Source organism: Lycorma delicatula, chromosome 2 (genome assembly GCF_047948215.1).
Source record: "Lycorma delicatula isolate Av1 chromosome 2, ASM4794821v1, whole genome shotgun sequence".
Taxonomy (NCBI): domain Eukaryota; kingdom Metazoa; phylum Arthropoda; class Insecta; order Hemiptera; family Fulgoridae; genus Lycorma; species Lycorma delicatula.
The window spans coordinates 148,003,635-148,015,736 of NC_134456.1; the positions used below are offsets into that span (position 1 = coordinate 148,003,635).

At 29.8% G+C, this 12,102-nt stretch overlaps 1 protein-coding gene across 12 annotated transcripts in view; it reads right to left on the minus strand.

Annotated features, from left to right (window-relative positions):
• The window catches only part of ATP8A (ATPase phospholipid transporting 8A1), a 453,786-nt gene that overhangs the window by 242,105 nt on the left and 199,579 nt on the right, over positions 1-12,102 (minus strand). Inside the window, exon 2 of one of the 12 annotated variants that reach the window (XM_075356443.1) lies at positions 6,611-6,698. The exons of the other annotated variants lie outside the window; for them this stretch is intronic. Within the exon in view, the coding sequence (XP_075212558.1) occupies positions 6,611-6,638 (28 nt within the window). The 5' untranslated portion in view covers positions 6,639-6,698. The remainder of the gene's footprint in view (positions 1-6,610; positions 6,699-12,102) is intronic. 12 annotated transcript variants of the gene reach the window in all.

Sequence of the window (12,102 nt, forward strand, 5' to 3'; positions counted from 1 at the left end):
GTTGGCCGGAACTAAAAAAAGAAGTTATAACAACTTGGGAATTCATGGACATAAACTGCATCGGCAACATGTCATAGAATATACTCGTAAATATAAATTATATGTATGTATATTCAAGTGCTACAAAGGTGGTAAAAGTATCCGACTATGTAACGCTAAATTCGTTGAAATACAAATTGGGAATTTTATTTTTAAATATATGTTATTAACGGTTCACAATCTTTTTTATTATTAATAACACTCAAAACAGTGATTTTATTGGTTGCGCTGAAGCAGATTTGAACTAAATTACGAAGAAATCAAAAGTACAGTTAAAAGATTTGGGTCTGAATTGACCTCCTTGATCAAATGACATTTTTATCTTAAAAACTGTATAGTATTAATATAATTGAGGAAAAAAAATCAAAATTCTTAGTTAAAATCCCAGTTGACCTTCCATCAAAATCATATTTGAAATATAACTACAAAAAAAATGTGGTAAAATTAATTCCTTGCTCGAAAGTCGCCTAATATAACATTTGTAATAACAGTCTTATCTTGAAAAAAAGATAGAAGTATCAGAAATGATAAAATTCCAACAAATTTGTAAAACTTTTTCACAGTATTTTATATTTCTAATATGATTCATAATTGATTTGAGAGTTTTTCTTTCCTACTTAGCATCTGTTCCTAGCATGTTTTTAAAATGGAGGTACTCTAAAACGGGTCAACTACAAATGTTAGAATGACAATGTTAGAAAGAGCAGAAAATAACACTCAAATTAAATTTTTAATTATTTAAATCGGATTCCATGAAGTTAAAAAAAAGATCTCCTTTTTTAAACGTTACCATATAGTGTACTATATTAATTTTAGGCACAGTTGGATTTTTCAATTTTGAAAATTAAAGTTTAAAAAATTAATATTTTAAGTTCTGGTCTCACTCAGCCTTTTTGTTTTTTGCGCTTAAAAGTTTATTGTAATAATTATAACTTTTAACAATAAAATGGGTAATTTGTATTCAATAACATTCCGGTACAAAAGCAAATATCCTTTGTACATTAAAATAACTAATTAAGAGCAAATAACAAAAACCGTATTTGTACACTACTAACTAAATGTCATACAAAAACATAATTGAACTGATTATAGACAAATATTATAATCAACAACGTTTGTTATACTTTAATTTAAATACTAATTAGCTATTTATTACATATTTAGTGTGTGTCTGCGCGTGCGCAGGCACGTGTGTGTAATAGTCCCAAGTAGTCACAAATGAATGTAATAAAAATGAAATAAAAATTAAAAAAACAAACCGATAAAAATGAACTTATACTCTTTTTTTTATAAACACTCAAAACGTTTTTATCAGATAAAATCGTTTACTATCAAAAAAAGGTGGAATATTCTATGACGTTCACGGGGTTTTTTTACCTAATCATCCAAGATCATAAATATAACGTTGTTTTAAGTTAAATATTACATATCTTAACATCGAACATGACATTTAAAAAATCCTTTTAATTTTTTTTTTTTTACATTAACAACTTTTCTAAAGAAACCATACGAAAAATTATTAAAGAAAAAGAAAAGAACGAAAGACCTTTAAAAATATTTAAAGAGAAGCCTGAAAATTGAGGAGGTTTCTGAGAGGGTGAAGTTATTATGTTCACAAACTTGAAAACCAACCATCCGTGTATTATCATAGAAAAAAAAACAAAAAAATTGATAAGTATTAAAATATTCACATCAACAATCTCAGTTCGTTTTAAATTTTATCATTTTTTTCCTCAAAATCTTTAGCAGACATCTTATATTTAAAAATAAATGTAACAAGCGTAATAGTTAATTTAAAAAAGTTAAGTGTCCAAAAACAACAATAAAAATAAAAATTAATTTCATTAACTTTAAAGTTTAAAATAATAAACTGTTACTGAGATGCGTATAAAACTACACTACAGTTACATGATTCATGAATATTATTAAAGTATAAAATCTCATTTACTTACAACAAACCGTTATGGAGATACAGAATTACATTTATATAATTACCCCATCCCTTTGTTTGTTTTACTCAAAAACCTTATAACGGTTACATATTTTTACATTCAATTCAACGAGCGAAATTTTAAAACTGTACGATAAACATTACATATATATTTAATTAGTCCAAGTATAAATTACCTCATCCCCCTCGAATTCAATTGACTTTCAAAGTAAAATCACGTTACATTTTTAAAATAAGTGAACTATTTTATCCAATAAATAAGAAAATTTTTATGATCTATATGTAAAAATTTTTAAATGGTTTGCCCTAATTTTGTTAAATTTAGGATCCGATGAAAGACGACACGAACTAAAAGTGTATAATTCTCCTAAAACATAGTGAATTAATAATAAAATAAACATTATTCAACTATTTGGGTAAAATTTTCAGATGACCAAATCACCCCATCCTCGTCAACGATTGTAATCGAAATTAAATAGAATCAATGACCCGTATTAAGAAATCATCGCAAAAATTGCATAAAAAATCGTTTAACTCAGTCTGATATCAAGCAAACGAAAAAAGTTGACAATAAAATTGTTATACTTTCTCGGCATTGGTTATTTATTCTTATACAGTGGAAAAATAATGATATATGAAAAAATTTAAAGAATTCAAGAAATCAATACTTTTATCTGCATCCCCACCCCCAAAAATCACTTCCAAGAAAATTTTGGGATTTGTCTATATTTACTATATGTTAAATGGAAAAAAACTTCCAACTAAAAAATGTGGAAGCAATAAAAGTTACCTAAGGTCTCTTTTTTGGGGAGTGGGAGTGAATTATGATGAAATTTCATTGGATTATTATTATTAAATTTTAAATAAACTAAAAAAAGTTAGAAAAAAAATTAAAAAAGTATTTTTCATCATTGATCGGCTCCCCCACCAACAATATTGTCCCCGCAGTATTTTTTTTTTGAGCCACTTGCACTACAACTATGCTCAAGAAGAGCATAAAACTGGGTTAAAAAATATGCAAAAAATAGAAAGACAGCTTTTTCGATTTTTGAGGAAAAATTTTTTTAAATGGTTAGATAAGCTCGTACTCATCACGTACTGAGCTTCATATTAGGTGGGGTTATGTTTGCCAAAACTTTGAGAAAATCGACCCCAAAGAAACTGTCTATCCCAACCCTAGAGATTTTGACCCCAGATTTTTACCAACAAATTGGCCCATATACATGAGTCCCTTACCAAATTTCATTGAAATCGGTGAATGTAGTCAAAAGTTAAGTTTCAAACACGTCAACACACATTTATACGTAAGTACATACGAACATTACCCCATTTTTTTCAATTTTTCGTGTCCTTAGTCACAAAAATTCAGAAAGGCAAAAAAAAACCCATACAAATTTTTTTAATTATTACAATCTTGACCGACTGTGATCGAAAAAAATGGCATCAAAGTACAGAAATCATCTTCTGCTAAATTTCATCTAAATCGGCCATCTTTCTTTTTTTGTTTAGCCTCCGGAACCACCGTAAAATACTACTTCAGAGGATGAATGAGGATGATATATATGAATATGAATGAAGCGTAGTCTTGTACAGTCTCAGGTCAACCATTCCTGAGATGTGTGGTTAATTGAAACCCAACCACCAAAGAACACAGTTATCCACGATCTAGTACTGAACTCCGTATAAAAGAAACTGCCTTTACTAGGATTTGAACCTCAGAACTCTCGACTTCAATATCAACTGATTTGCGATGACGAGTTTACCACCAGACCAACCCGGTAGGTTGGCAACCCCAGTCAGGCATGCTATAAAAATTGTCATTCATCTCATACCTCCGAAGAAATAGAGTATATCCTCTGAAGTGGTCCCAGAAGTTAGAAAAAAAAAATCGACCCATCTAATCTAAATATCAAGCAAAACATAGATCAGCATACGTACATTAATCCCTCCGGAATTTTTCAATGCTAATAATCGTTTTGTTGTTTTAGTTAGAGATGGTCATGAAACTACATCTGCAAAAACTCAACAGAAAAATTTGACCCTATTAGCATAATTTCCCTTACGGTATATATTATACAGTATAACTAGAAAATTATTTATTAATTATTTTAGTGATGATGCATACGTTGAAAATTTTAAAGTCGAGATTATCTATAAGGGACGTCATAAACACTTTAAATTATCAGAATTGATAAAAACTATGATTTTATACCGGTCTGATGAGAAATACAAAATAAAATTTAAATAAAAACAAAAAAATTAAACGTTAGCGTTTAAACGTTTCCTTTATACATTATAAAGCAATGATAAGCCTGGTTTATAAATAATAAAAAACCACACCCGAACTGCGATAACATTCCAGATACGAAATTAATAAAAAATATTACTAACAAATCAATCAAATACTATATTTCATGGCCTACCAAAAAAATTACTAAACAATTCAATGAAATACTATATTTCATGGCCTTCTCTACAATCTCTTTTCACAAATTAAAAAAAAAGATAGAGAATCACCCGAGTTACGTTAAAAAATCATAATAACGAATGACTGATTATTCATAAAGCGCGATCAAAACAAGGACTTTGTTATATAACTTAAAAAAATTCTTTAATAGTTCACATTATCAGGTTGTGTGCTCTTTCAGTACAATAACTCTTAACATTTAAAATGACGCCAGACATGATAACATACATTATCAATTACATATATTACGTCATAAATGTGATAAGAGCAATAATAACCGGTAAAATAACAAAGAACAATTAATAATAAGAATAAAATAAGCAGCAAAATCATCTTAACAGCCAAATTTATCTGAAGGAGGTGAGTAAGAATCATTCTTTTTTTTTTTTAATAACAAATATACTTAACAAGCCCACCGAACTGGTCTAGAGGTTAACTCGTCATCGCAAATCAGCTGATTTCGAATTCGAGAGTTCTAAGGTTCAAATCCTAGTAAAGGTTCAAGGTTCAAATTCGTATAAAGTTTTTATACGGATTTGAATACTAAATCGTAGATACCGGTGTTCTTTGGTGGTTGGGTTTCAATTAACCACACATCACAGAAACAGTCGACCTGAGACTGTACAAGACTACATATCATTTACAATCATATATATCATCCACATTCATCGTTTGAAGTAATACCTTATGGTGGTTCCGGGGACTAAACAGAAAAAGAGAGAGAAATATACACAATAATTTTCCATTACGAACTCCTATCTTCAGTCGAATATTATATAAACCGCGTTAAATAACTAAACATGTATATTATAAATGCGTTCATAAACGGACGCTGAATACTATATATATATATATATTTGTTATTACAGGGTTCCTGGAGTAAGAAGTACTTCAGGGAGACTGAAGTAGACAAGATCGAAACTAAACACGTCACCATCTGTATCACTACTCTGCATATATTAATCGTATTTTGTGGCGATTTTATGATAAGACTATTTAAACAATCGCTGGTCGATAGAATGTTTTAAGGTTAATTTTATCGATAATGGAGTATCAGATAAATCGACTACTTCTCGTTTAGCGTTTAGATTTCGTAAATCGGGAAATGTAGTCGATCGTTAACGTTGCAGTCGTCCGTTAGTACTACACGATGACGATCTGCACAGTATTCATCAATTACTAAAGGAACTTTCTCGATAAACAAGACACTCGATCGAAATTGTTTACAAAAATCTCAAATCACGGTATATTATTCAAGCAGCGCAAGAATTCGGAGAACCTAACCTTAACAGACGACTTCGATAGAATCTGAAGTACGAAACTGCTGGTTACAGCAACATAATGGTGCATGACACTGCCCGTTCGACCTGAATTTTTAGATGACCGAGTAATTTTCCCCTGGTTATCGACTTTACAGTATTTCAAAGTAGATTTTTATTTATGAGGCGTTTTGGAAAGTACGATTTTGAGAATGGCCCGCATACTTTGGACGAATTAAAAAAATTTCAGAAAACAGTAATTCTGAAGAAAGTTCCACCAAAAATGAAGAAATGAGTTGAAGCCTGCATCAACGCTCAAGATAAAATCATTTTGTACATTTATTTCGATATTTTAATGTACAAAAGTATATATAATCTGCTTAGTTTCCTGCATCGTATAATTAAATTATTCTTATCATTAAATAAATATATTCTGTTTTAATACGTGGAGGTTACGTGATCTTGTGAACTCCATGTATTAACAGATTTAGAAAGGTACAATGCGACACAGGCATCAATAAATAGTGAAAGGATGGAACTCAAAGATAGTGAAAACTTTCGGATCTAAAATTTCTAAAATGTTCATGCAATTTATTTTCATACTTTACGAGTTAACCCCCAAACATTAGAAACTCCAAAATAGTGTTATTTTTGTACTAACACTTGTTATCTTTATACGTACATTGTTCTATTTACTGAATATCCAGATATTTGCAAAAAAATAAAATCATATCACCAAAATAATACAAAGAAATTGAAAAACATTTTCATATCATATCACCAAATAGTCAGATGGCGGGAAAAATTAGCAATTATTTCACGTTCGTTAACTAATTTTAAGCTATTTAATAATAAAGAAAAAGAATTACAAAAATCTTGTTATGCTAAACATACCTATCACTTTAAAAAAAATTCTTCTCATCTGCTGAAAATGAAGTTGATAACTTTTATTCTTCCGTTATCTATGAATTTATTTTCTCACCTAAAGAAAAATAAAAATAAAACAATAAATAAAGTGATTTAAAAAATCTTTAAAAAGTAAACGGATTATAAACTTTTACCTTGCAGTACGTTAGAAAATCTTACAGTATTATATTTAAATGGTCAGTCCCTAGTGTGAATTTAAATGATTTATATAATTCCTATATTTAGACTAATGTTTTACTTTCGACTTACTGAACTATTTAAAGCAATATTGCATCATTTTGGAGCTAAACTTTTTTTTTTTTTGTTTGCACCAGCTTAGCATAAAAAAGCAAATTTATTTTACATTTTGTTTCCTTTTCTACCAATACCGCTTTCATTCTTCAAATAACTACGTACCCCTCTTTTTCGGAAAATTTGTCTAACCCTTTTTCCTCTTGGTTTTTCCCTGAAAAACTCTTTTAATTTTTTCTTTTTATTTCTGAATGTATTTCGTTCAAAAATTTCTTCTTCTTAAGTACTTAATTCCATTAGACCTTTTTCAGTAAGTTGAAATTACAGTCCATCGTCTTTCTCCGATTTCTTTTGTTTTTTTCTTCTAATCATAGAGGTATGGCTGTTCTGATTTTAATTTAAAATGAAAAGAAAGCCGACAGATATTTATTTTTATTTAAATAACTATCTCCTGCTAATAACTAATCTGTACTGTAACTAAAAAAGGAATAGAACCGAACCTGGATGCGCTTGTTGCTTACACTGTCACACACTCGGCTTGTTCCACGTATAATCACACCTTAATACGTTAGTACATTTAAAATAAACGCTATGGAAGTCGCATCAAATTTAAAAGCTTGCGTTCATACGTTTCCAAAAACAGCTGCTTTCGTTGTTAGCTACTACATTTGTCAGCCTTGAGCAAACAAATAAAAATTGAGCAAAGAATTTATGAAAATACATTTCGGTTTATTGAATGTAGAACGAACGCTGGTCTACTACATAGTGATACAAGTACAGTACTATTTTTAAATGGAAAAATTACTATTTTATCAAACTTTTATACCGAAAAGGTTTTTTATTAACAACCAAAAAAGGGCATGGAATTTCTACAAAAATCAAAATCGGTTAACTTTATTGATTTGATTTATGAAGCATTATTCCAAATGAATAATATATATTCATATAATAAAGAATGATTCATCATTATGTGATTTGAAATATTTTTAACATTATTATTAATCGCTGAATAACCTTAGAGCTTCAATGTATTATAATATAAAATAATACACTATTATAATCCAGTGCTGATAAATATATAATAAACGAAAAAAGTAAATTTAAAATATTGAAATAAAAATGTATATACTGAAACATAAAGCAATTATTTATAAATCTTTAAATTTTTTCTCAAAAATGTACCTTTAATCATTAATCCTTTAACTGTTTTTATAATCTTTTTAATACAACTTTGTCCGTAAAATAATGATAAACATTAGTAATTATCAATTATCATACTTTTGGAATGTAGAAGCACAGATTCAAAATGGAGAAAAACTGGTCCAAATTTTCGATACGTAAACAAGTTTTAGAATCAAATCACCATAATTATAATGTAGAGACAGGTTCAATGTGTTTTGTGGATCGCTAAATTTGTCGGTTACACTTTTTAGGTGTGAATAATGTCATAGGCTCAATGAAGAACCGAAAATAACATTAGCCGAGACGATTCGGAGAAACGGACAGCCTAATGAAGCAGTCACGTCCAGAACGACGTTTCGGATAATATATGTCGTGTTTGGCAAGACTGAATGAACATCGTCTTGATGTTTTCAGGACAACTAAAGAAGCACATCTCCAAACCTACTGAAGATAAGTAAGAATTTTGGAAAATTTCTCTTCATTTTGACGTATACTTTATGTCACTGGCATTCTTTCTTCCAAAACTGTGACTGTTTAAAACCCCACCATTATTTTACGGACATACTGTACATTGATTTATTTAAAACATGAGCTAGTTATCCGTATATGCAATAATGCATTGCCTAATGCTTTTTTCTATTATCTATTTTTAATATTACACGGAATATACGGTTTGTGTTTGTCCGGAAGGACATGGGGCGTTTAACAACAAATGCGTGTGTTCAGACCAGCCCTCTTAGCAATGCACTCAACCTGTAGTATTTATAAAACGTTTATTATGCTGATTTTTAATTATTTTCTCTTTATGATCTGATTAAATAAAAAGTAGCTAAATATAAGAAAAATTATAAAATTTTGCGATATTTAATGAAAAATAATCAGAGTAAAAATCTTTTTATTTACTCCTTCAATTGAAGATTGAAAAGATTTTCGGGCCTCGTTAAAAAAAAATTAATAATTGAACGCGTATGATTTAAATACGGCACATTTAAACTAAGATAGAACTCAACACGTTAACAATTACGAAAAAACTGGGTAATCCTTTTTTTTATTCTTCAGCTAAATTAATAAGGTCGAAAAAATATGTTTAACTGGTTTTAAAACTGGTTTAATAAACCATACAGATCAAAACTGAAAAAAAACCTTCTGTTTTCGTTCTCTATCCGCTGCGACTCCGAAATTAATAAATAAAAAATTCTAAAAATATATATTTAATTTCTACTTCCTTGTACGAAGTAAAGGAAGTATTGTGATCGCGAAAAAATTCGGTTTTCAGATTTCAATGGAAATACCCATTTTGAACACGCCTGAATCCAGTTTAACTCGTTTCAGCGTGACGTCTGTATGTACGCATCTCGCATAACTCAAAAACGATTAGCCATAGAATCTTTGAAATTTTGAAATTACGACTGTTGTAACATCTAGTTGTGAACCTCCCCTTTTGATTGCAATCGACAGGACCAAAAATTCCCAAAATACAAAAGATCTGAATTTTAGATTTTTTTTAACTGCAGTAATAAGCCCTCATTGAAAGCTTTTCAACGATATATCAAAAGTGGTAGTTATTTTCATTGGTTCTAGAGTTATAGCCAAATAAAATGTTAATTAATGAAATATTTGGATCTTAAAAGTGGAAGGCACATCGGTTCAAATCCGATTTCATCTCCTTTTTTTAATTTAACTATATTGATTTATTAATAATTATTAACCTCTGATTGTAAAAAAAAGCTTTTACAATAAATAATAATTCAATAATATGAATTTAAAAAAATATCAGAGGTTAAAATAACATTTTATATACTTTTCATTTAAAAAAATGTGTATATGTAATTTAATAAGCGTACAAGAAAGTCGTGTGGTGTGCACTTCAGATTTTTATTGTAAATCTTTAAAAGCTGAAATAAAATAGATTACTGTGTAACAATAAAATAATTTAATTCTACGAAAAGCACTTTATTTCAGTTAAAACCGTAGTGCTTTCAATACGTTTCTGAGAAATGGCAGTTTAGAATTAAATTTCCTGTTTATGTTAACATAGTACCGATACTAAGTAATAAAGTTACCAAACAAAATTATATATCAAGATTAGAGAAAGGTTTAAGTAAATAGAACACCACCAACAGCAACATAATATACAACCAGTCTTTCAAGTTAAAATTAAATATTACCACACGTTTCCTAATTCATACAAGAATAAATAGAATATAAGGTATATTTTCCAAGTTGAGTTTAAATACAAAATTTAAATTTTTACTTCCATTCTATTACAACTGTCCTTTTCTAAAAAATATTGTCCCGAATAAATGAAAACATTACAATTAGGTTATTTTTTATAAATCTTTTTTTTTACTAATTTTTGTAACTATAATTTTCTTTAAACATACTTGTACTGAAAAGCTAGACCGTACGGTACTAGCACTGACAGGCCTTCAGTGGACGGATTTAAGGAGAATCGAACCGGAAAAAAGACGCAAATACATTGCTAGTCTCCCAAGCTTTTTTGGCCAAGTAATGTTTTTTTCAAATTGATTTGTAAGGATCTGAACGCAATCCACAATTCCATCTATTATAACAAAACAAATAAATAACCAACATTAAATAAACAAATACCCCCGATAATAAGAAAGACCCAGAGCAAGGGACTGTTGATCTGGTCCTACGATTAATAGGAGGTTATGTATCATCAGATATCCTTGGGTTCCGTCCTCTATTGAAAAACTCCGTGAGAAAAAATTCTTTATTAACAAAATATAATTAATTTACAGACTTAAAAGTAAAATAAAAGACAAAATATTTAAACCATAACAACTAAAGACACGAGGTGTGGCTATTAAATAACGAGACTAATGTTGCTTCCAGAACTGCACGTGCGCGAAATTCGTACGACCGACAGCTGTGTAGGGTGAAGCCTTCCCTTTTGTTGTTGCCACTCCAGTTTCTGTAGGCATATTAATCTGGCCGTAGCCTACGTTTGGATAACATCTGTTTTTTGGTTTGGACGAAAAAATTAAAAGTGATTTTTTTATTAGAGCAAAGAATTGTGAAATTTCATATGAAACTCAGAAAAACCGCTACTGAAACTTATCGTTTATTTAAAAAAAAAAGGTATATGGCAATGAATTTTTATTACGTGCGCGGGTTTTTGAGTGGTTTGAGCGTTTCCAAGATGGCTGAGATGATGCTGATGATGTTTGCCTTTCCACGATAAAGACGGATAAAATATTGAAAAAATTGGAATCTAATCCCATCTGACCGTCGGTTAACTATTCTTGTATTTACTCAAGGTCCTTTCTCAACTCCGTGAAGAAATAAGAAAAAATCAGTGGAATTGTGGAAGAACAAGTCATCGGTTCTTTATCAGGATAACGCACCGGCTCACCCTGCATTGTCTGTCAAGACGTTTCTAGCCAAGTATAACATCCCAGTGTTAGACCATCCACCTTAATTCGCCTGACCTTGCACCATGTGACTTTTATCTGTTCCCCAAGGTCACATCTACAATAAAAGGAACAAGATTTCAGATTGTTGAAGGTGTGAAAGAAAAAGCGGCAAGCGTCATGAAAAAGCTTACGGAAGAAGACTTCCAGCACTGTTTCGAACAATGGAAAATTCGCATGGATCGTTGTAGAGATAGTAGAGGGGTGTATACTGAAGGGGGTAATAACTAAATATGTATAAATTTAAAATAAAATATTTTAAAGCATTAGCCTCGTTATTTAATAGCCACCTAATTATTTGATGAACTTTTATTTTATTTTATTTTTTATGAATCCCTTATTTTTGGTTCAAAACAACATTACGCTCGCTCAAGCATTTGACAGAAAAATCTAAAATTTGAAGGTTATTTAGTGCGATGATTTTCAGAGTAAACCCGACGGTGTTTGATCTGGAAGTTTATCGCAAATAAATGCATTTTATAACAGATATAAAAATATAACGATATAAAAGGAGTATATTTAGCCTCAAACAACAACCTTATTTCTCAAAAGGTCGTTCATGTAAAACAAGGATTGGAGAAAGCATTGAAAAAATTGCATTTCGCCCAC